General features: G+C 40.6%; 1 protein-coding gene and 1 long non-coding RNA gene across 2 annotated transcripts in view; one reads left to right on the top strand and one right to left on the bottom strand.

The window, feature by feature from the left end:
- The window catches only part of FRAS1 (Fraser extracellular matrix complex subunit 1), a 653238-nt gene that overhangs the window by 167232 nt on the left and 463236 nt on the right, over positions 1-22770 (bottom strand). Inside the window, exons 29-33 of the mRNA XM_077275534.1 lie at positions 17593-17913; positions 14552-14705; positions 12874-13055; positions 9688-9804; positions 4387-4501 (exon numbers count right to left, since the gene is read on the bottom strand). Of these exons, the coding sequence (XP_077131649.1) occupies positions 4387-4501; positions 9688-9804; positions 12874-13055; positions 14552-14705; positions 17593-17913 (889 nt within the window). The remainder of the gene's footprint in view (positions 1-4386; positions 4502-9687; positions 9805-12873; positions 13056-14551; positions 14706-17592; positions 17914-22770) is intronic.
- Positions 1-22770, top strand: part of LOC143786292 (uncharacterized) — a 46902-nt gene that overhangs the window by 20303 nt on the left and 3829 nt on the right. The window contains exons 2-3 of the long non-coding RNA XR_013218252.1: positions 15631-15661; positions 16889-16981. This is a non-coding gene — a long non-coding RNA (uncharacterized LOC143786292). The remainder of the gene's footprint in view (positions 1-15630; positions 15662-16888; positions 16982-22770) is intronic.

Consider the following 22770-nt stretch of genomic DNA (forward strand, 5'->3'; position numbering starts at 1 on the left):
TATGGCCCCATATAATGCTCCATGCAATTATGGCCCCATAGATGCCCCATACAGCATTGTGCCTCATGTAATGCTGCTGCTGCTGCACTAAAAAAAATTTTAAAAAATGACATACTCACCTCTCGTCGCTGCCCGCTGCTCCTCAGCGTCCCGTCTCTCCGCACTGACTGTTCAGGCAGAGGGCGGCGCGCACACTAATACATCACCGCGCCCTCTGCCTGAACAGTCACAGCAAGAGGACAGGAAGACGGAGCTTCGGTGGAACGAGGGAAGGTAAATATACTCACCTACTCCCGGCGCTCCTGACGCGGTCCCTGCATGTCCCACGGTGTACGGCGCGGCAGCTTCTTCCTGTAGTGAGCGGTCACATGGTACCGCTCATTACAGTAATGAATATGCGGCTCCACACCTATGGGCGTGGAGTCCATATTCATAACTTTAATGAGCGGTACCACGTGACCGCTGAAGAGGGGAAGAACTTGAAGCTGCCGTGCCGAACACCGTGGGACTTGCAGGGACCGCGTCAGGAGTGCCGTGAGTAGGTGAGTATTTGACAGGCGTCGCTCCCCCTCACCCACCGACCCCCCCGCCTTCCATGACTCGAGTATAAGCCGAGAGGGGCACTTTCAGCTCATTTTTTGGGCTGAAAATCTCGGCTCGACTATATACGGTAGTTAGAATTTTGAAACTCTAGGTATTCCTCAAGTATGTTGTTGGTGGCAATATCCAGTTGTGCTTATAGTTTTGGTGTAACAATGCTTTTTTGGGGAAAACCACATCTGTACGGAACAGGCCCTGCTATTTTTATCCTGTACTCAGGAGTACAAGAAATGTAGCTGCAGCTAGTTTACTCTAGATTTATATACCTTTATGTGTTTTTCATATCTTTGTTTGAAATTTGGAAAAAAAAATGTTTTTTAGTGTTTTCTGCAAAAGATTATAATTAAAATATTGTGTTTTATTCTTATCTTAAAGGGAACCTGTCACCCCCCCAGGCGTTTGTAACTAAAAGAGCCACTTGTGCAGCACTAATGCTGCATTCTGACAAGATGGCTCTTTTAGTTATGCTCCTTGCACACGCTGAAATAAACACTTATAAAATGTGCCCCCTCACACCGTGAAATTGCCAGGCAGGCGGGTCTTTCCACCCTAATTAGACGCAGCACAGCCGTCATTCATAACTCCTTAGTGCCGGGCGCCGCCTCCTCAGCGTTGTTTGAATCTGTCCCGAAGCCTGCGCTGTTATGTTATCCCTTGGGCATGCGCAGTTAGCGCTGCCTGTCTTCTGACATCATTTGATGTCAGGCTGACTGCGCCTGTGCGGCCGCGCTGCCCGAGATCCCGTCCTGCAGTGTCTTCTGATTTATTCATACTGCGGGGCTGGGATTCATGGGCATGCGCTGTGCATATCCCTAATCGCATACCACGGCGATTAGGGATCAGCTGACGCTGCACAGTCTGAAGAAGGCGGAGGGAGATGAGTGAGAGGTAAAGATATGCATGAATCCCAGCCCCGCAGTATGAATAAATCAGAAGACACTGCGGGACGGGATCTCGGGCAGCGCGGCCGCACAGGCGCAGTCAGCCTGACATCAAATAATGTCAGAAGACGGGCAGCGCTAACTGCGCATGCCCAAGGGATAACATAACAGTGCAGGCTCCGGGACAGATTCAAACAACGCTGAGGAGGCGGCGCCTGGCACTAAGGGGGTATGAATGACGGCTGTGCTGCGTCTAATTAGGGGGGAAAGACCCGCCTCCCTGGCAATTTCACGGTGTGAGGGGGCACATTTTATAAGTGTTTATTTCAGCGTGTGCAAGGAGCATAACTAAAAGAGCCACCTTGTCAGAATGCAAAAAAGCCTGGGGGGGGGGGACAGGTTCCCTTTAATTTGCAATTTTGAAATAAACCTGTAAAAGTTATTTATGTGCGTTTCTCCATGTGATTTGCTCGGGGGCCTAAAAGGCCCCCGTTACATAAAAGTGTGGATTTGTGACATCACAAATTCTAGGTTAAATGTCCACAGGATGAATGCACACCTATGCATTGCACTTATACCAACAGGTGCTACAGCTCAATTATTTTGGCTTTGTTTTATTTTTTTTGTACAAACAGGGGCATGGCTCCCTCTTTTTGGGCTGTTCATTTGACTATAGTTTTCCACGGGCAGGTGTCTGAACAGTCGGGACGTAGTCCTATTCTGCCTTCATCTATTTTACATCTGCTGAGTAAGGTGAACTGAAGTAGTTAAGTACAGTCCTGATTGGGTACACCTTGTTGTGGTGGGATGGCTTTTACGCTTTATTGATCAAAACGGTGTTAACCAAGTACCCTATGTACTATTACTATTTATTTATTACAGGGTATTTCTTCATTTTGTTTTTATCTTAGATTTTGTCTGTTAAATGTCCACAGTGTGAATGTGCACCTATGCATTGCACTTATTCCAACATGTGTTCAAGCACATTTTTGGGGTTTTAAGGTATAAAATTTGTGATTATTTTATTAGGGACAACTGTAGTCTTGCTACATCAATACCCATGTCTAATCAGCCAATCAAACTGTCAATAGACTCTGTCTTTCATGCAAGCGCACTGTTTGTATATGTAATTGTATATGTAATTGAAAAATAAAATCATTATTAAGAAATATTAATTAAAATAAGGCTATGACTATGTGGAAGTTGTATATATGAAAGATAACATTTAAAAATATAAAAGGTTGCTATTGATATCTTACTTGTTAATGTCCTACATGTAGTGTACAATTTAACGACAAAGATATACATCAGACAAAGCCCAAATAATAACTGTCCTGAGGAGGGTAGGGATGCCAATGGGTAAAGGTGGTGTATTTGTCCATTTTATCTTACCTATAATGCCATCACTATTTCTCAGCACACCAAAGCTGAAGTACTTGACCCTCAGAAGATCTTTCTTACAAATGGAGAGGTGGTGGGAGTGGGATGGCTTAGGAGTTTGGTCATCTGGAGTCAGTCTAGTGGAGGAGTGAAATGTGTCTATGTAGCGATTCATACATTTGTAACTCACTACATGGACACAGTTCACATCTCCATACCTTTTAGGACTCTCAAATGCCCATTGGTCATGATGCACTAGATAAACTAAAAAAAATACACTGGAGTGTGAAAGCACCAATCCCAACTTAAAGCAGTATTCTCAACTTTGATACAGGAAAAAATATATCTTTGTATCATGTTAGCCAGTTGAAAAATATTAAAAAATCTGAGAGTCCTCAGTGGTTGATACATTTTAATTTCTAAGTGAAAAGATGGTAACAAATAGTAATCTTTTGAGACTACTCAGCTCTCTTCACTATGCTTGATGAAGAGACTTGAGTAGTCTGGAAAGCTTGCTATTTGTTACCATTAGTGATGAGCGAGTACTCGTTGCTTGGGTTTTCCCGAGCACACTTGGGGGGTCTCCAAGTATTTGTAACTGCTCAGAGACTTAGTTTTTGTTGACTCAGCTGCATGATTTATGGCTGCTAGCCAGCCTGAGTACATGTGGGTGTTGCCTGGTTGCTAGGGAATCCCCACATGTATTCAAGATGTCTATCAGCTGTAAAGCATGTAGCTAAGTCAATGAAAACTAAATCTCCTAGCAGTTACAAATACTCGGAGACACCCGAGCGTACTCGGGAAAAGCCGAGCAACGAGTATACTCGCTCATCACTAGTTACCATCTTTTCAGTTAGCAATTAAAAGGTATCAACCACTGAGGACTCTCAAATTTTAATATTTTTCTCAAGATTGTACCTTATTCCCTATCTATGGGACAATGGGTGACTTCCTGACCACTGGTTGTCCGACTGCTGGGAACCCCATTGATCCAGAAATATGGGGTTCTAAAGAGTCCTGTGTGAATGGAGCAACGGTCGGTCAAGCACACTAACACTCCGTTTATTCTTATGGGAGTGCCAAAGACTAGCTAAGCACAAAGCTCTCTATATCAGGTGATCCAAACAAGAATGAATGGAACGTCAGTGCAGTGAATGATCGACCACAGCTCAAGTCACACAGGGATCTTCAGAGCTTTGGTTCTCAGGATTGTGGAGATCCCAGCAGTTGGACCTCCAGCAATTGGAGGTCCAATGGATAGGGAATAACTTCAAAACTTGAGAAATTCTTATACAATGCTCTAAAACAGTGATAAAATGCTGTGCAGACACAGAGCAACTAGTAGAAACAATAAAATAGTGACAATTGAAGACAATGTGTTCTTTTGAGGCACCTGCCCTCAACATTTCTTGTTATGGTTGCAGCAGTAATCTCATTTCAAGGATTTCTGACAATAAAGCAATGGTTCCCAAGTGTTCAAATAAATGGAGAAAAATGCCACATTTCCCCCAATTTGTCTTCTTACCTTCATGTGTTTTCAAGGGAACAGTCACATTGTAGACTATTTTTTCACTAGGGCTCTCGGAATCCACAAATGACAGATAATGGGACCCAATCACTGTTATTCGGTCTTCAAGAGCCTGTAAAATATGTGCATTCATTTGGTGAACAAGCAATTTCATGGCACTAACTTCATTGCAGTTAGACGACAGGGTTTTAACTCCAAAGGTGATTTCACTTAGGGTGCAGTAGTAAAAGGTGCACATAGTGTATGAAAAGTAGCACAACTGTTAAAACCTAAAGGGAATCTATCAGCACGCTATTACACGAGTAAATAGCAAAATATGTGCAATCATTGCAACCAAAAATTATACCTTTCTTGTAGAGATCAAATGTGCCAATCACAAGAAGTCTAGCACAGAAGCCATAAGCAAAGCAGACTGGATGTGCACATGGGGCATGTCAATGTGCTTGGAAGAAGTAAAAGCAGACCCCAAGGCACATCTTGCCTGATTTACACATGGCCTCTCAGCTAGAGTTCTCATAAGGCCGGGGTCACACTTAACGTATGGAAAATCGGTCCAAGTCTCCCAGCCGAGAGTCGCACGAGTGTTCTACATATGGTCATCCGTGTGTAATCTGTTTGCAATGCGATGATGCGATTTTCTTGCACCTGTATATCCGTATGACATGCGTATGGCTTTACATTTCTCACTGCTTTTCCCCATTGAATTTTATGGCTCAATGAGCTGAAATTAGGAAAATGTGTGCATTTTTCTCGCAAGTCACACTGTTGGTCCGTGCGGTGTCCGATTATTTCTCGCACCCATAGACTTGCATTGACGAGACTCGGGCGATATACGCATACAATCGCAGCATGCTGCGAATTCACTGGCACGTTCAATGCGCCCGAGAAAAAAAACGGTGATGTGAGCTGCCCCATAGATTAACACTGGGCCGAGTGCTACGCGATGTTTTCTCGCCTAGCACTCGTCCGTATTCTACGGTAGTGTGACCCCAGCCTAACACATCGGATCTTTGCAAAAAAAAAAAGGTATCATTTATACTTGGTAACAAGTACCGTTAAAGCCATACCATTACTTCCATACGTAAAAACCTCCTGACATGTTCCCTTTAATGCTGCTCTTTATCATTCCTGTTACTTTATTAGTAGGTGTTAATCATAAGTGTAAAAACATCCTTTAATAAACAAGTTAGGAAGCATTATTTCAGTCACATACATAATAGCTAAATTGGTAACAGCTTAGTACTATAGCAATGAGCCTCAATTCACCAGGTCTAAGGCTGTGTGCACACATAGCAGATTTTTCGCGTTTTTTCGCTATAAAACCGCGAAAAAAACGCTCACATTAAGCATCCTATTTAATAGAATGCAATCTGCATTTTTTGTGCACATGCTGCATTTTTTTCCTGAGCGGAATCGCATTCCAGAAAAAACGCAGCATGTTCATTAAATTTGCGGAATCGCAGGGATTCCGCACACCTAGGAATGCATTGATCTGCTTACTTCCCGCATGGGGCTATGTCCACCATGCGGGAAGTAAGCAGATCATGTGCGGTTGGTACCCAGGGTGGAGGAGAGGAGACTCTCCTCCACGGACTGGGCACCATATAATTGTAAAATAAAAAAAAATAATTAAAATAAAAAATCGTGATATACTCACCCTCTGATGGCCCCGGAGTCTTCCTGCCTCTCAGCGGTGCACGTGGCCGCTTCCGTTCCTATAGATGGTGTGTGTGAAGGACCTGCGATAACGTCGCGGTCACATGACTGCGATGATGTCGCGGTCACGTGACCGCTACGTCATCAAAGGTCCTGCACACACACCATCTATAGGAACGGAAGCCGCTGAGGAGATCGGCTGCGGAAGGTGAGTATAACCATTTTTTTAAATTATTTTTAACATTCTATCTTTTACTATTAATGCTGCATAGGCTGCATCTATAGTAAAAAGTTGGTCACACTTGTCAAACACTATGTTTGACAAGTGTGACCAACCTGTCAATCAGTTTTCCAAGCGATGCTACAGATCGCTTGGAAAACGCTAGCATTCTGCAAGCTAATTATGCTTGCAAAACGCTAGTTTTCTGCGGGAATATACATGCCAATTCTGCATGCGATATTCCCATGGCAGGAGTTGCAGAATTGCCGCAGAAATTTCCACGGCAATTCTGCAACGTGTGCATTTAGCCTAAAGGTGCAATAGAATTCCAGTAGTATAAGAATAAGGTTTTATCTTGGTGGAGACAATTTTTTTTCCCTCTAGCAAAATGGCATCGGCAGCGCCTGCACAGTAGCATGATACAGTGGATAATATGCCTGTTTTCCTTTTAATTAGACATATAGTTTTGTTTGAAAAAAAAAATATCTTAATCAAAATGGTGTCGGTGGCCGCGCCTGTGCAGTAGCATCTATTGAATTCCGATACATGCTACTGTGCAAGCGCTGCCGACATTTTGGTACAGAAAAAAAAAAATTAGGCCGGCTATGCCATTTTGATTAAGATCTTTTATTTTTCCCAAACAAAACTATATGTCTAAATAAAACGAAAAAAAGGCATATTCTATACTGTATCATGCTACACCGCAGGCACCGCTGCCTGCCTGATCAATGGGAATTATTTATTTTTTTCAAAGCATATTCTATGCAGTATGTAAAATAAGGGGCAGGTCACTGATGGATCAGTGACCTGTCAAAACCCATAAGGATGAATATCTAAGCAGAGCATCAAACAAAAACACCAGCCATCTCCCACAGGCCACCCCGAAGCACGAGAATTTAATTAACTGAAAACATAGTTACATAGTAATTAAGGTTGAAGGAAGACTTTAAGTCCATCTAGTTCAACCCATAGCCTAGCATGCCCTAACATGTTGATCCAGGGGAAGGAAAAAAAACCCCATGTGGTAAGAGTAAGCTCCATCATGGGGAAAAAAATTCCTTCCCGACCCCACATACGGCAATCAGACTAGTTCCCTGGATCAACGCCTTATCAAGGAATCTAATATATATACCCTGTAATATTATACTTTTCCAGAAAGGCATCCAGTCCCCTCTTAAATTGAAGCAATGAGTCACTCATTACAACATCATACGGCAGAGAGTTCCATAGTCTCACTGCTCTTACAGTAAAGAATTCGCGTCTGTTATTATGCTTAAACCTTTTTTCCTCCAGACGTAGAGGATGCCCCCTTGTCCCTGTCGCCGGTCTATGATTAAAAAGATCAGCAGAAAGGTCTTTGTACTGTCCCCTCATATATTTATACATTAACATAAGATCACCCCTTAGTCTTCGTTTTTCCAAACTAAATAGCCCCAAGTGTAATAACCTATCTTGGTATGGCAGACCTCCCAGTCCTCTAATAACCTTGGTCGCTCTTCTCTGCACCCGCTCCAGTTCAGCTATGTCTTTCTTATACACCGGAGACCAGAACTGTGCACAGTATTCTAAGTGTGGTCGAACTAGTGACTTGTATAGAGGTAAAATTATGTTCTCCTCATGAGCATCTATGCCTCTTTTAATGCATCCCTTTATTTTATTTGCCTTTGTAGCAGCTGCCTGACACTGGCCACTGAATATGAGTTTGTCATCCACCCATACACCCAGGTCTTTTTCATTGACGGTTTTGCCCAGAGTTTTAGAATTAAGCACATAGTTATACATCTTATTACTTCTACCCAAGTGCGTGACCTTACATTTATCCCCATTAAAGCTCATTTGCCATTTATCAGCCCAAGCTTCTAGTTTACATAAGTCAGCCTGTAATATAAAATTGTCCTCCCCTGTATTGATTACCCTGCAGAGTTTAGTGTCATCTGCAAATATTGAAATTCTAATCTGAATGCCCCCTACAAGGTCATTAATAAATATGTTAAAAAGAAGAGGGCCCAATACTGACCCCTGTGGTACCCCACTACTAACCGTGACCCAGTCCGAGTGTGCTCCATTAATAACCACCCTTTGTTTCCTATCCCTGAGCCAACTCTCAACCCACTTACACATATTTTCCCCTATCCCCATTATTCTCATTTTATGTATCAACCTTTTGTGTGGCACCGTATCAAAAGCTTTTGAAAAGTCCATAAACACTACATCTACTGGGTTCCCTTGGTCCAGACCGGAACTTACCTCTTCATAGAAGCTGATCAAATTAGTCTGACATGATCGGTCCCTAGTAAACCCATGCTGATACTGGGTCATGAGGTTATTCCTCTTCAGATACTCCAGTATAGCATCCCTTAGAATGCCCTCCAGGATTTTACCCACAGTAGAGGTTAAACTTACTGGCCTATAATTTCCGAGTTCAGTTTTTGTCTCCTTTTTGAATATTGGCACCACATTTGCTATACGCCAGTCCTGTGGTACAGACCCTGTTATTATGGACTCTTTAAAGATTAAAAATAATGGTCTATCAATGACTGTACTTAATTCCTGCAGTACTCGGGGGTGTATCCCATCCGGGCCCGGAGATTTGTAAATTTTTGTGATTTTTAGACGCTGCCGTACTTCCTGCTGGGTTAAGCAGGTAACATTAAATTGGGAATTATTATCACTAGTCATATTGGCTACCATGGGATTTTCTTTTGTAAATACTGATGAAAAAAAGTCATTTAGCATATTGGCTTTTTCCTCATCCTCATCCACCATTTCACCCAGACTATTTTTAAGGGGGCCAACACTATCATTTTTTAGTTTCTTACTATTTATGTAGTTAAAGAATATTTTGGGGTTATTTTTGCTCTCTCTAGCAATGAGTCTCTCTGTCTCAATCTTTGCTGCCTTGATTTGCTTTTTACATAATTTATTTAATTTTTTGTATTTATTAAAACTGCAAATAAAGATTAACCAACAACCACAAGACGGATTTCATCAACCCAGGTATCATTTTAATCAGTATAACGGCACCAACCTGACAGTGTCGGTAGTTTACTGAGCACAATCCTGCTGACATGTTCACTTTAAATTTAAAGTAGAAAAAGCGTTCATTTCAGCACTTTTAATACTTTATATATTATTATATTATTATGTTTTACTTTTTGTAACTAATAAATAAGCAATATTCTGTTAACACAAGTTGACAACACTTAATAGAACCTCATTCTTCTACAACTGGAATCAATGTGATATACCTACAGTACCCTGACCAAGGTACCAGATGAGCACAGACATACACCATATATATGTCTTCTTCACTTTCTCTTTTAGCCTAACTGTATTTCACTAGGGAGTGCCTCCCCTATTTGCATATAGTATTATTCTGAAGATGCAATAGGAATATGGTGAATATTTTATAAAATCCATACTGTCATGTGGAGGGAAGATCCCGGGGAAAGTTGTGGTGCCTCTGGATGATTGGGTAAAATACCAATACTGAACATATGCCTGTCTTGGGGGGCCTGATTTGTAGATGCACTAGAAATCTGTAAAGAGAAAACAGCAAAACAATTACACAAATACTGTAAGATTAGTAGAACTTGGCTGCAAATTTATTCCTGCAAATGTAATTAAGAACTATCTTCAGCATAAAGAAGAACATAGAGCCCTGGAAAGTGATGATATGGCCCCACAGAGCCCTCAACATAATCAAGTCTGTCCGGGATTACATTACCATTATCGTTTACCATTTGTCATCTAGTAAATTTGGGCAAATTGTGTCGGCACAACTTCTTAAGAATGTGTAGTACATTTCCCAATGTTACTAAGGGGCCAGAAACCAATGTGTCAAATGTTGCACGTTTATACTGAATTTTGCCCAAACTGGAATTTTTAAGCATGTTAAAAATTATGATTACAACGTAAATGCATTTAAATAAAACAATAACTTTTTTTTGTATAGAAACGCATTCATAAATGTGTCATACTTCATGAAAACGGTTAGCCGTACCCTTTTTTCTCACTTAAGTTTTGGCATACGTACCGAAAATGTTTTACTAAATGGCCTAAAACATTGAGATATTTGGCACACGCATTTACGACAAGGAAGCATTGCAAATTGTGCAAAAATTTGGGTTTAAATGCAGAGATAAATGCCTCCAAGTAATTTTGCATGGTGAACTAATAATCCATGTGTTGTTTAGCAGTCTATCAGGTGTGTAATACAAGTTGATTTTATGTTCTTACTAGCTAGACATATAATTTTCCTTTGAGGGTAGCGGGTTGTGAGTTCATTACGAGACAAGATGGTAGTAATTTAACAGAGCAGTAAAAAGATTTGCTTACATCTGCATCAAATGTTCCCAGTTCACCCCTTATCGGTCTGTGTTATCTAGTGAGTTACTCTGTAAATTGCTTTAATCACCTGTACTGATGGATTGCGAGGGTACAATCATCAAGAGGTCCTTGTAATAATGACTCAGATGAACTCTACGTGCTCAAACTCCCAGAATAGACAGATACTTGTCTCTTCGGCAGAGGAGCTGGCCAAGGATATCAGTGTGTGAAATCATCCTTTGCCATCTTGGTTTATATGTATACTAATATATTTTAGTGCATGCATGATTAAAGAGGATTTCTGCCTAAAATGTAACATTGCCATTACAATTTGTAGCCGTAGCTTGGCCATTATGTACGTTTTTACCTACAGAAAGCTTTTTCCAACAGTGTTAGGGCAAAGTGAATCTATAATAGCAGTCAGCTTTTCCCAGAAACTGATAGTCAAACTGGCACCAGATTCTCAGTCATTAATAAACAGAGAGCTTTAATGATCGGTTTACAATCAGCTAAATCAAAGTGTCAACCGTGCAGTCCCTACTCACTGCCACCCGGCAGATAAGTTCCAAAATCTCTAATAACCAAACTGTTCTGGATAAAGTCTCATGTATTACTACAGGACTCATTTTACAGTTAGGATGAAAATCCTCTTTAATCTAAATGCATGAAATGTCAGGGGACGGCAAATCCCTGATATGTTTTAATTAACAAACAGGACAACTACAGCTCTGACTTGCTCTTCATGTTCAGTTTGTCCTGAGACAGTGACGCCAGCGCTGATTGGGCACCGGGCATCACATGTCATTCTATGGCATCACTACCCTGGGACCGTGAGTGCCGATACTGCTGGAATGGAGCAGATACGGGAGGTGAGTATAGGCTTTATTATGTTATCGGGGCATAATATTTAGTTAAACCTCTTCACCACCTTGGGCTTATCCTTTTTTGAGTTTCCGTTTTTTGCTCCCCTTCTTCTCAGAGCCATAACTTTTTTATTTTGTACTGGAAAACAGGAAAAAAATTCAAAGTGCAATGAAATTGCAAAAAAGTGCAATCCCACTTGTTTTGCTTTTTTACCATGTTCACTAAATACTAAAACTGACTTGCCATTATGATTCTCCAGGTCATTACAAGTTTGTAGATACCAAAAACATGTAAAGGTTCTTTTTTATTTAAGTGGTAAAAAAAAATTCTAAAGTTTAAAAAAAATAGAAGTTGCCATTTTCTGAGACCCATAGTGTCTCCATTTTTCGTGATCTGGGGCTGGGTGATGGCTTGTTTTTTGCGTGCCAAGCTGATGTTTTTAATGATACCATTTTGGTGTGGATACGATCTTTCGATCGCCCGCTATTGCATTTTAATTCAACGTTGCGGTGACCAAAAACCGTAATTCTGACGTTCTGATTTTTTTTTACTTGCTTCAATAGCCTCCATGGGAGACTAGAAGCTGCGATCAAGCTGCAGCCCTGCTCATGTAGCAGTAATGCTCACTTACTATGAGTCCTGACCGCTAGGCGGCACTCATAGCAATCAAGTAATGACAACCGCAGGGGTCTGCTGCAGATCCCGGGTTGTCATGCTAACCCATAGGCGTCCCACGGTCAAGTGAAACAGGCACAGCAGGATTATTGACGTGCTTCTGGCGTGAGCATGTTAAATACCGCTGTAAAAGATTGAAAGCGGCATTTAACATGTTAACAGAGGCAGGTGGATTGCGCTTCAACCCGCAGCTGTTAGAGACACATGTCAGCTGTTCAAATCATCTGACATGTGCCGGAAAAGTTGGAGGCTCATTGCTGGAGCCCAAAGCAAACAGTGGGAGACAACCTTAGACATAACTATATGTCTAAGGTTGAAAAGGGGTTAAGAAGGGGTTGTCCTAGTAGTGGACAACCCCTTTAATAGGTTGACTGCGTTGGACTATTTATACGAATGGTTACCCTCATGATGATCATCACTGGTATGTCAAAGGAAGCATAGGACAGGTGGCTGCCAAAAACTTTCTGTGATCAGCTATCATGTCAAGAACACATACTAAATTTTGTATACAGCATATATTCAACTTCTTTTTTTGTGTGCATAATTTCTGTAGGAATTTTGATTTGTAAATCTTCCCTTCATATCTATTTGGAACCTAAGATATATCCAAAAGATTATAGAAATAATATAGATGTACTATAGTATAATATTATAAAAAAATAATTAACAAGAAAAACATGTCAAACAACAATGATTATCAGTTCTAACATGAACACTAAAAGTGAAAAACTCCATTTTACCTGGAAACTGAATGAGTCTCTCCCTTGTGAATGGGCACCCGAATGTCTATACCAAAGAAGGCCCTCATTGATGTCCTGCTGTGTGAAAGAGGTGGCTGGCGTGGCAAATCGCCCATCAGGCAGTCGCTGCCAGCTATTGGCTGGACCATCAGCTGACATGGGAACCAGAAGGACAACGTCACCTGAAATAAGTAACCAAGTAAGTCTTTGTAAGTCTATTTCTGATCCAAACAGGTTTCCATGAAAGGAAAGGTTCACAGGAGGGGAGTTGCTGCAATATCAGCAATTACACTAGAAACCACAGGACCGTCCACAGTGAGAAATTCACACCAAATTGTGTGGATGTTAGTACAGATCTGCCTATATATTTGACACCTTGAACAGAGCTAAATTAAAAAAATAAACAAACGGTATATTCACCACCTTTGGCACTTCCATGTGTCTCTTGCCCGGCTCTCTTTGTCTGTCTCTACTTAACCTGTCCTCCTCTGATGGAGCCTTGTCTCGTATGAAAACTGCAATCTGTGATTGGTTATGGCAGTGACCAAGGATAACACATCATCACAATAGACCATGTTTTACAGAAACTGGCGCAAGACTGCGCAAAGTGTTTATTTTTCATTTTTAGGGGTTGTAAATTTAGCAGGTACTCCAAACCAATGGGAGTTATTGAGGAATGACTTCAGAAATAATCTAAATGGGGGAGACCCCAACAAATCTGCAACAAAATTGTAAGACAAATTGATATGTTGGGGATTTCAATTTTAAATTCTGCCTGGAATCTAATCTACGTTGCAGCTACTGTAACGTGTTCATACACATATTCTAAAGGCATACAGACATATCAATGTCCGTTTCTCCATAAATAGTTTAAGGAAATTTTATATGCAGTGGATTAATCATATCATAACCTACATATGGATACAAAATATCCATCAACATCTCACAAAGAAAATATAAAATTAATCATATTTTATTAAACATATTTAAAAAGACATGCATCATGCTAAAAGAAAGACACATGTATGAGGAATGAGGATTCGACAAAAGAGGGTTATTTAAGTAAAGAAAAAGAGGTGACGGTAAACCAGTGTGATTTGGAACATAAATACTAAGTCTGCTCTATATATGGATGCCAAAAGACAATGAATATGTGTAGTCTAAAATATACCTCTTTCTAGTCTGGATAGTCTATTAGAGTAAAGCCAAGTTAAAATCATTGCTTACCCATAGTGTAATGACAGAATCATGGAGACCATCATGACGGCCCCAACGCGCGTTTTGCACTGATGCTTTTTCAAGGGGAGTGTCTTTAAGTTGTATAACCCTCTTTATCAAATCATCATACACGTGTCTTCCTTTTTGTATGATGCATATATCTTTTTAAATATGTTTAATAAAATATGATTGATTTTATATTTGCTTTGTGAGTTTTTGATGGATATCTTGTACCCATATATAGGTTATTATTATAATATGTTGTGCAATTTCCCTAGAAATCATAACTGTATCCACTTGGTGTACAATTTCTAAAACATCCATATAGTTAGAATTACATGGAACTACAATATACAGTATAAATAAAAGACAATATTCCCAGAAAGTGTCCTTAGTAATATTTCTAGAGGATGCTACATACATACGAGAGATGAAAGAAAGTGTAATTTTTAGTAATTACCAAATTGTGGATGTTCACTGGTAATGGTGTACAGGATATCAGAGTCAGCCACACCGAAGGCTCTAGCATGCAGGAGTCTATTTGATATCTGAAGCATTCCTCCTTCTGGAACCCATACGGCGGAGTTTAGTACAAGCTGTATCCCGCCATTTATCTACAATTAAGGGAAGAAAGGGGTAAAGCATGTAAAATTAGGAATCAGGACATCACATTAACCCCTTAAGGAAGCAGCCAATTTTCATTTTTTACATTTGATTTTTTTCCTCCTCTCCTTCTTCAAATAAACATGACTTTTTTTGTCTGGCAACATAGCCATACGATGGGGGTTTTTCTTGTAGAAAAGTTGTAGTTTTGAATTACAACATTCATTTAACCAAGCAGAGTGAGGGAAAATGGCACAAATAATTCCAAGAGCGGTGAAATTATGAAAAAAAAAATGCAATTCCACTAGATGGAGTTTCAAGAATGGGTTGAATATTCTGCTCTTTATCAGGCCTCTCTAAAACATGGGGATTGGCTGAGTATGAGAGTTTTCAGTGTTGCTCCGGGCATATGTATGTATAGAATTCCCTCATTGATTCCTTTACCCTTCCTTCTAGAGCATAACCCTGACCAACTTCAGCATATCCCTCCACCCACCTTTTTTGTTTTCCCGTCTCCTTCCTTCTCTCTGCTATTATCCCTATTCAGTATTCCGCTAGTTCTTTCTTCTCTTTTCTCTTCTATATCTTATACATGGGAGTGGGCGCTTCTTCTGTCTTTACTGGTTAAGAATAATATGGGGGAGTAAACAGGAATCAAAAGATAATTAGCCTACTAACCTTTCCTTTTAGTTCCATTCTTAAATATGTAGACCAGATGATGTACAACAGTTGCTATTTTATTACCTATATATTTGTATTTTGGACCTCTATATATGACCAATTATTGCACTGTTTGAGTAAACATATTTGTACAGTACTTCTTTGATGTGTGCCACCCTTTGCTTTGCCATATAAAGAATTACAACAACAACAAAAAACCTGTACCTTTGCAAATGTTTTTTTCAGGTTTTATTTTTTATCCCATTAATTCTGCAGTAACAAAATACTTGCACACATGATTCTTCAGGTCAGTACAATTACATTTATATGTATAATATTATAATATTTTGGTAGCCTAAACAAATCTTGAACTTTATAAAAAAAAAAATTATTTGGTTTGTGCTGCCATTTTCTGAGACCCGTATCTTTTGTTATTAATGGAAGTGTGAGGGCTTCATTTTGCATGGCATGCTGGTGTTTTTATTTATACAATTTTTGTGGTATGTATTATGCTTTACCGCTGTCTGCATCGGAAGCAGAGAGCAGTGACAGGATGCGACTACTGAGGGTGGCAGAGGGCACGGTGCACTCCGTGGGCCACTGTTTTCAGACCCTCGGTTCTCATCATGAATTTGAGGAGCGGCGGTCGCAATGCCTCGCCCAGCTGCACCCATTTTGAAAGACACCATAAGTAAGAAAAAAATAAAAGATCAGCTTTGAGTTGCGCCTAAATTTTGGGACTTTCAAAGCTTTTACCCCAGAATTATGGCTTGAAAGCTTTAATGTAATCAGGCCCCTTGTTCAGATTAAACACAGGAAAGGGATTTCATTGTTGAAATTCAGGAGAACGCAACAAAAAAAGTTATTAGGCATTAAATATACCAAACACTTTGAAGACGATCATCAAGAAGTGTATATGATTTGGCACAACAGTGACATTACCTAGTACTATACGTCCCTCAAAAATTAACAAAAAGACATAAAAAAAATTGTCCGGTAGGCTGCCAAGAAGCCTATGTCTATAACAACATTAAAAAAGCTAAGGAATTTCTGGCTAGTACTGGTTGTCTACTGATTGTGACAACAATCAACCGTGTAGGAACTGTAGGGTGGGCTGGAAAGACAGAAGACTTTTCTTACAAAGAAAAACATCCAAGCCCGGCTATGCTTTGCCAAATCCAAATGGAAAAACGTATTATAGTCTGATGAGATCAAGGTTGATTCTTTTGGCCAAAACTCCAAAAGGTATGTTTGGTGTAAAGCAAAAAATGTGCCCCAAGAGAACACCATATCCACAGTGAAGAATGGTGAAGGCAGCATTATGTTTTGGGGCCGTTTTTTGGCAGCTAGAATTAAGTCTCTAATCAAGATGATAAGAATTATTAATAGTTAAAAAAAAATCAGCCAATTTTACATCAAAACCTTTAGGTCTCTTTGAAAGCTGAAGATGAATAGAAATTTCACCACTCAGCATGAGAGATAACATTTTTCTACCAGTTAAGATTTCAGCTCGTTTTTCAATTGAATTCTACAGATTATGGATGACATTAAAGGTAGAAAAAGTTATGAATGGATTCTTCTTGGAATAGGTTTTGCTACATTACAAAAACCTGGTAATTTAACAGAGGTGTGTAGACTTTTTATATCCACTGCATGGACTTTATTATAGGGGGAAAAAATCTGATTAAAAAAAATGCATGTGTATTTAAAACTAACCACAAAAATGCATGTGAATAATCTTGCCTTTAGTCCAAAAAAAACACTAACGATGATGTCTGAAGAAAGCATACATTTTGGGAAACAGACAAGTAACTGAGATTAAACTGAAGAAAAGTGATGTAGCTTCATAGAATAAATAATAATGAATTGCTTTATACTAAAACGACCCAAACTATCAACTGTCATAAATTCCTGCAGTTATGAATTGTGAAGGGAAAAGTCTGAAGAGCCAATATTGCTGCTGCTAAATTATTTAAAGGATTCGTTGGGGTATACTGACCAGCGCACTCGGTTTCCTTCTTTCACAGTGTTCATGTATAGGTGAACTGCCTAAAACATTATTGATCTGTTTTCTGTGCCTGAAGCTCCATACATTATTGATCCGTTGTCTGTGCCTGAAGCTCCATGTGCTCCTTTGCCATACACTTGTATAGTTTTTTATTTGCCAGCCTTATAAAAATTTAAGACTAGTGAGTAATAATTGGATCAAATAAAAATAGATACATTTTCAATAAATACCTTTTCAGAAACTTTGACATAGAAGAGAATGCTTTGGAAGTAGTATCCATCATTTGCCTGGAAAACAATTACATCCGATTGACTTTCAGAGCCATCATGGATATAATGAAGAGCTCCATTTGTAATGTCATCAAGTCGGAATTTGTGGATGGGGGTGTTCCCTGGGGGTATCACCAGCTGTCCATATTTTGGAGCAGTTAGAACAACAACTGTAACATCCTGCGGATTATCATCATCTCTTAGATCAAGGACAGCACTAGTAATAGATCCAACTTCACCTTTGCCAACCATTAATTCTTCATTCCTTAGAATGTATGGTGCCTGAGGAGATGGGGAAGAATTAAAATATCACTCAAATTAAAAAAAAAAAAAATAACTAAAGCACATCTATACATCATAGCCCAAATTATTAATCTGATTTAATAATTATCAAAATTATTTCATGATTGTTCTAAAAAAATAAAAATAAAACAGTAAATAAAGGGATCCTTTAGACAAAGGTTTTCTAAGACTATCTGATTGTTTATTATGCAAAGGAATGCCTAGCTTATTTAGCAGAAACGTTAATAAATCCATTGCGGCCCATTCACCAAGACTGACATCGCGCACGCTCGCACTACACCAGTCTTGCTGGAGAACATGGTGCAATGCCGGTAAATGAATTTGGTGCATCGTCTCAGTGGTGTGCGCCTCCATGCATCACGCCAGAATTGCTGCACCTAACAGAGACTGGAATAGAAATTCTGGAGTACAAAAAGCCTGCACTTATGATTAATTTGATTGGCGAGTGGGGCACACCCTGTCCCGACGCCTCTCAACAGCTCACATTCTAGCAAAGCTGATTCATACTGGCATGAAAATGCCAAAAGTCACAACATTTTTTGAGCAACTTCATTCTCATTTGTCAGTGTAAAATTTGATGAGTCGGCCCTTTTATGTTTAATTTCCTCACTATTTTGAGGGTATGTGCACACGTCAGGATTTCTTCAGGGTTTTTCGCGTTTTTTTTTTGCGGATTTCCCCAATAAAAACGCTATAATACCGCATAAAAAACGCATACATTATGCATCCTATCATTTAGAATGCATTCCGCATTATTTGTGCAAATGTTGCATTTTTTTCTGCAAAAAAAAACGCATTCCGGAAAAAGAAGCAACATGTTCATTATATTTGCGGATTTCCCATGAAATTGGAGTGTCAGGAAAAAAACGCAAAAAATCAGCAAAAAAAAACGCACAAAAAACGGGTAAAAAACGGGTAAAAAACGCGCAAAAAAAAAACGCATGCAGATTTCTGGCAGAAATGTCCGGATTTTGTCAGGAAAATTTCTGCAAGAAATCCTGACGTGTGCACATACCCTCAATGTCTACACTTATTATTAGTGAATTAGTTATGTTGCAGCATATTATGCGAGCCACTGCTAAAGCCTCACAACTTTTTTTAAATCACATAATTTTTATTAAAGCATATGACACGCTTGTAACACAGTTTGACACAATTTCCAGACAGGTACAGTGAATACAAGACCTATTAATACAGTTTCATTTTACTAAACAACAGCCTTACCCCCTAACCAACCCCCCAATCCCTTGCTCATTATCCAATAAAACCATCTGACAACATCACCTCTTGAAAGATGGTACCAATCGTTACAAAAGCACACCTGTATATGTAGAAGTCCCCCCAGAAGCAACTAAATGAAACCCATTTCACTCTGCAATAACTCAGCAGACGCCACGCCTGGGTAATCCATCCATCCGCCCCACACATTTTCAAATTTTGTATTCTGACCTTTCTTGATGTAGATATTCCTTTCCATAAGGACAATAAAATTTATTTTGTTAATAAATTCCTTTTTTCCTGGTGGTCTTTCATCCAACCAATGTATCGCAATATGCTTCCTCGCAGCATACAACAATCTTGCAATAGACAACCTTCCATACTCATCTGTAGCAATATCATCCATACAGCCCAAAAGGCAAGTCAGCGGGTTACGCACATTTACCCCCGTCACCTCCTGGATCAAATTAAGCACCTTTACCCAAAAGGGTTGGAGGCGAGCACACGACCACATCATATGTAGCAAATCTGCACCTTCCTCACTGCACCTTGGGCATTTTGAGTCAACTCTCAGTCCTACCTTCATCACCCATAAAGGGGTCCTGTACACCCTATAGACCAGGTATAACTGTGACACCCTCTTAGCCTCACTCAGGGAAAACCTGGGGATGTACTGAAATATAGACTCCCACTGGGACTCCGACAAGGGCCCCACGTCCGCCACCCATTATTCCTTTATCTTTAACGGATGCTTCAATAAAAAGGTATCCATCAAACCCCTTTACATCAAAGTAATGAACCCCCCCTTGTACTCCTCCGAGGCCCCATAAGGTTCAACAAGCTATCGGGCTGCAGAATCACACGCGACCCCTGATTTTGACAGTTTAGGGCGTGTCTCACCTGCAGATATTGAAAGAACATCTTCTGATTTAATGGAAACTCAGTCCTATGTGTCTTGAATGTTTTAATAACATCCCCATCAAACCAACTGAGACACGAACCAAATGCCAATGCGCCTCCACTGACCGAACCCCCGCAATCTCGTAAGCTCTGCCAACCTAAAATTAAACCAAATTGGTGTATATTTCGTAAATTCCATTACTCCCCTCTAGGGTTGAGCGACTTTTGCTTTTTTAGGATCGAGTTGGGTTTTGTGAAACCCGACCTTCTCGAAAGTCGGATCGCGTGAAATCGGCCGATTCTACTGTAAAGTCGGGTTCCGGACCGGAACACGAAACCCAATGCAAGTCAATGTGGATTATTTTTTACATTTACTTAATCTCAATCTCTCTCTCTCCCTCCCTCCCTCCCTCCCCTTCTCTCTCTCTCTCCTCCGTGCAAAGCATATGTTGTGTTTGACTGCGGAAATCACTGCAGCCCAAACGGTAATATGGCTCTATGACGCCGCAGAAACCAGGCCGGAACCTATGTCATCACGCTGCCCGCACTCCTTAATTGGCTGAAAAAATGGCGGGGAAGGCGTCATACAAAACGCGACTTTGGCGCCAAGATCGCCGACCACGTGGCCGATCCCACGCTGGAGTCGGGTCGGGTTTCACGAAACCCAACTTTGCCAAAAGTCGGCGACTTTTGAAAATTAACGATCCGTTTCGCTCAACCCTACTCCCCTCCATTGCATAACTTTCTGCCAGACTTTCCCCAGCATAGCTATTGTTGGGAATTTTGGGGGGTTAATTCAGAATCTAACTGCTTCGAGACTGGCTAACAATGGGCCCTTCCCTACCGCGTGTACAATGATTATCCCCGCTGAAGAGCTTTCTTCTGGTTCTCCCCAACCGACCATATGTTGGTATTGGGTTGCTATATACACTCACTGGCCACTTTATTAGGTACACCTGTCCAACTTCTTGTTAACACTTAATTTCTAATCAGCCAATCACATGGCGGCAACTCAGTGCATTTAGGCATGTAGACATGGTCAAGACAATCTCCTGCAGTTCAAACCGAGCATCAGTATGGGGAAGAAAGGTGATTTGAGTGCCTTTGAACGTGGCATGGTTGTTGGTGCCAGAAGGGCTGGTCTGAGTATTTCAGAAACTGCTGATCTACTGGGATTTTCACGCACAACCATCTCTAGGGTTTACAGAGAATGGTCCGAAAAAGAAAAAAAATCCAGTGAGCGGCAGTTCTGTGGGCGGAAATGCCTTGTTGATGCCAGAGGTCAGAGGAGAATGGGCAGACTGGTTCGAGCTGATAGAAAGGCAACAGTGACTCAAATCGCCACCCATTACAACCAAGGTAGGCCTAAGAGCATCTCTGAACGCACAGTGCGTCGAACTTTGAGGCAGATGGGCTACAGCAGCAGAAGACCACACCGGGTACCACTCCTTTCAGCTAAGAACAGGAAACTGAGGCTACAATTTGTACAAGCTCATCGAAATTGGACAGTAGAAGATTGGAAAAACGTTGCTTGGTCTGATGAGTCTCGATTTCTGCTGCGACATTCGGATGGTAGGGTCAGAATTTGGCGTAAACAACATGAAAGCATGGATCCATCCTGCCTTGTATGGAGCATCTTTGGGATGTGCAGCCGACAAATCTGCGGCAACTGTGTGATGCCATCATGTCAATATGGACCAAAATCTCTGAGGAATGCTTCCAGCACCTTGTTGAATCTATGCCACGAAGAATTGAGGCAGTTCTGAAGGCAAAAGGGGGTCCAACCCGTTACTAGCATGGTGTACCTAATAAAGTGGCCGGTGAGTGTAGTAGATCCATGGATTAGGGACCGCCAGACCACCCTCTTCCTTTGACCTTTACAGATGCTCCAATTTGATGCGCGCCTGTCCACCCTTCCAGATTAAGTCCCTAAATAGAGTATTGATCTGAGGCAGCCACACTGGAGCATTATGCAATATGTAGAGGAGCTTAGGCATAAGTATCATTTTAATCCAATTAACTCTACCTGCGACTGTCAGAAATAGCTTCTTCCAGGCCCCAATCTTCTGCTGGAACTTCCCAAGCAAAGGAGTCAGGTTGAGCCACACATAGTCCTCTATTTTGTCCGAAACCATGATGCCCAGATATTTAAACTCATGTACCACCGTTAAGGTAACCCCAGGGTCTAATGTCAGAGAAGCCGCCGCGTCCATGGGCAACAACACAGACTTATCCCAATTAACCCCTTCATGACCTTGGGATTTTCCGTTTTTCTGTGTTCATTTTTCACTCCCCTCCTTCCCAGAGCCATAACTTTTTTATTTTTCCGTCAATATGGCCATGTGAGGGCTTACTTTTTGCGGGACGAGTTGTACTTTTGAACTACATCATTGGTTTTAGCATGTCGTATACTAGAAAACGGGAAAAAAATTCCAAGTGCGGTGAAATAGCAAAAAAGCCAAACAAAAAACAAGTGTGGGACTGCACTTTTTTTGCAAGGTTCACTAAATTCTAAAACTGATCTGCCATGGTGATTCTCCAGGTCATTATGAGATCATAGACACCTAACATGACTAGGTTATTTTTTATCTAAGTGGTGAAAAAAAATTCCAAACTTTGCTAAAAAAAATAAATAAAACAAAATTGTGCCATTTTCCGATACCCGTAGCGTCTCCATTTTTCATGATCTGGGGTCTGTTGAGGGCTTATTTTTTGCGT

Source organism: Ranitomeya variabilis, chromosome 1 (assembly GCF_051348905.1).
Source record: "Ranitomeya variabilis isolate aRanVar5 chromosome 1, aRanVar5.hap1, whole genome shotgun sequence".
Classification (NCBI taxonomy): domain Eukaryota; kingdom Metazoa; phylum Chordata; class Amphibia; order Anura; family Dendrobatidae; genus Ranitomeya; species Ranitomeya variabilis.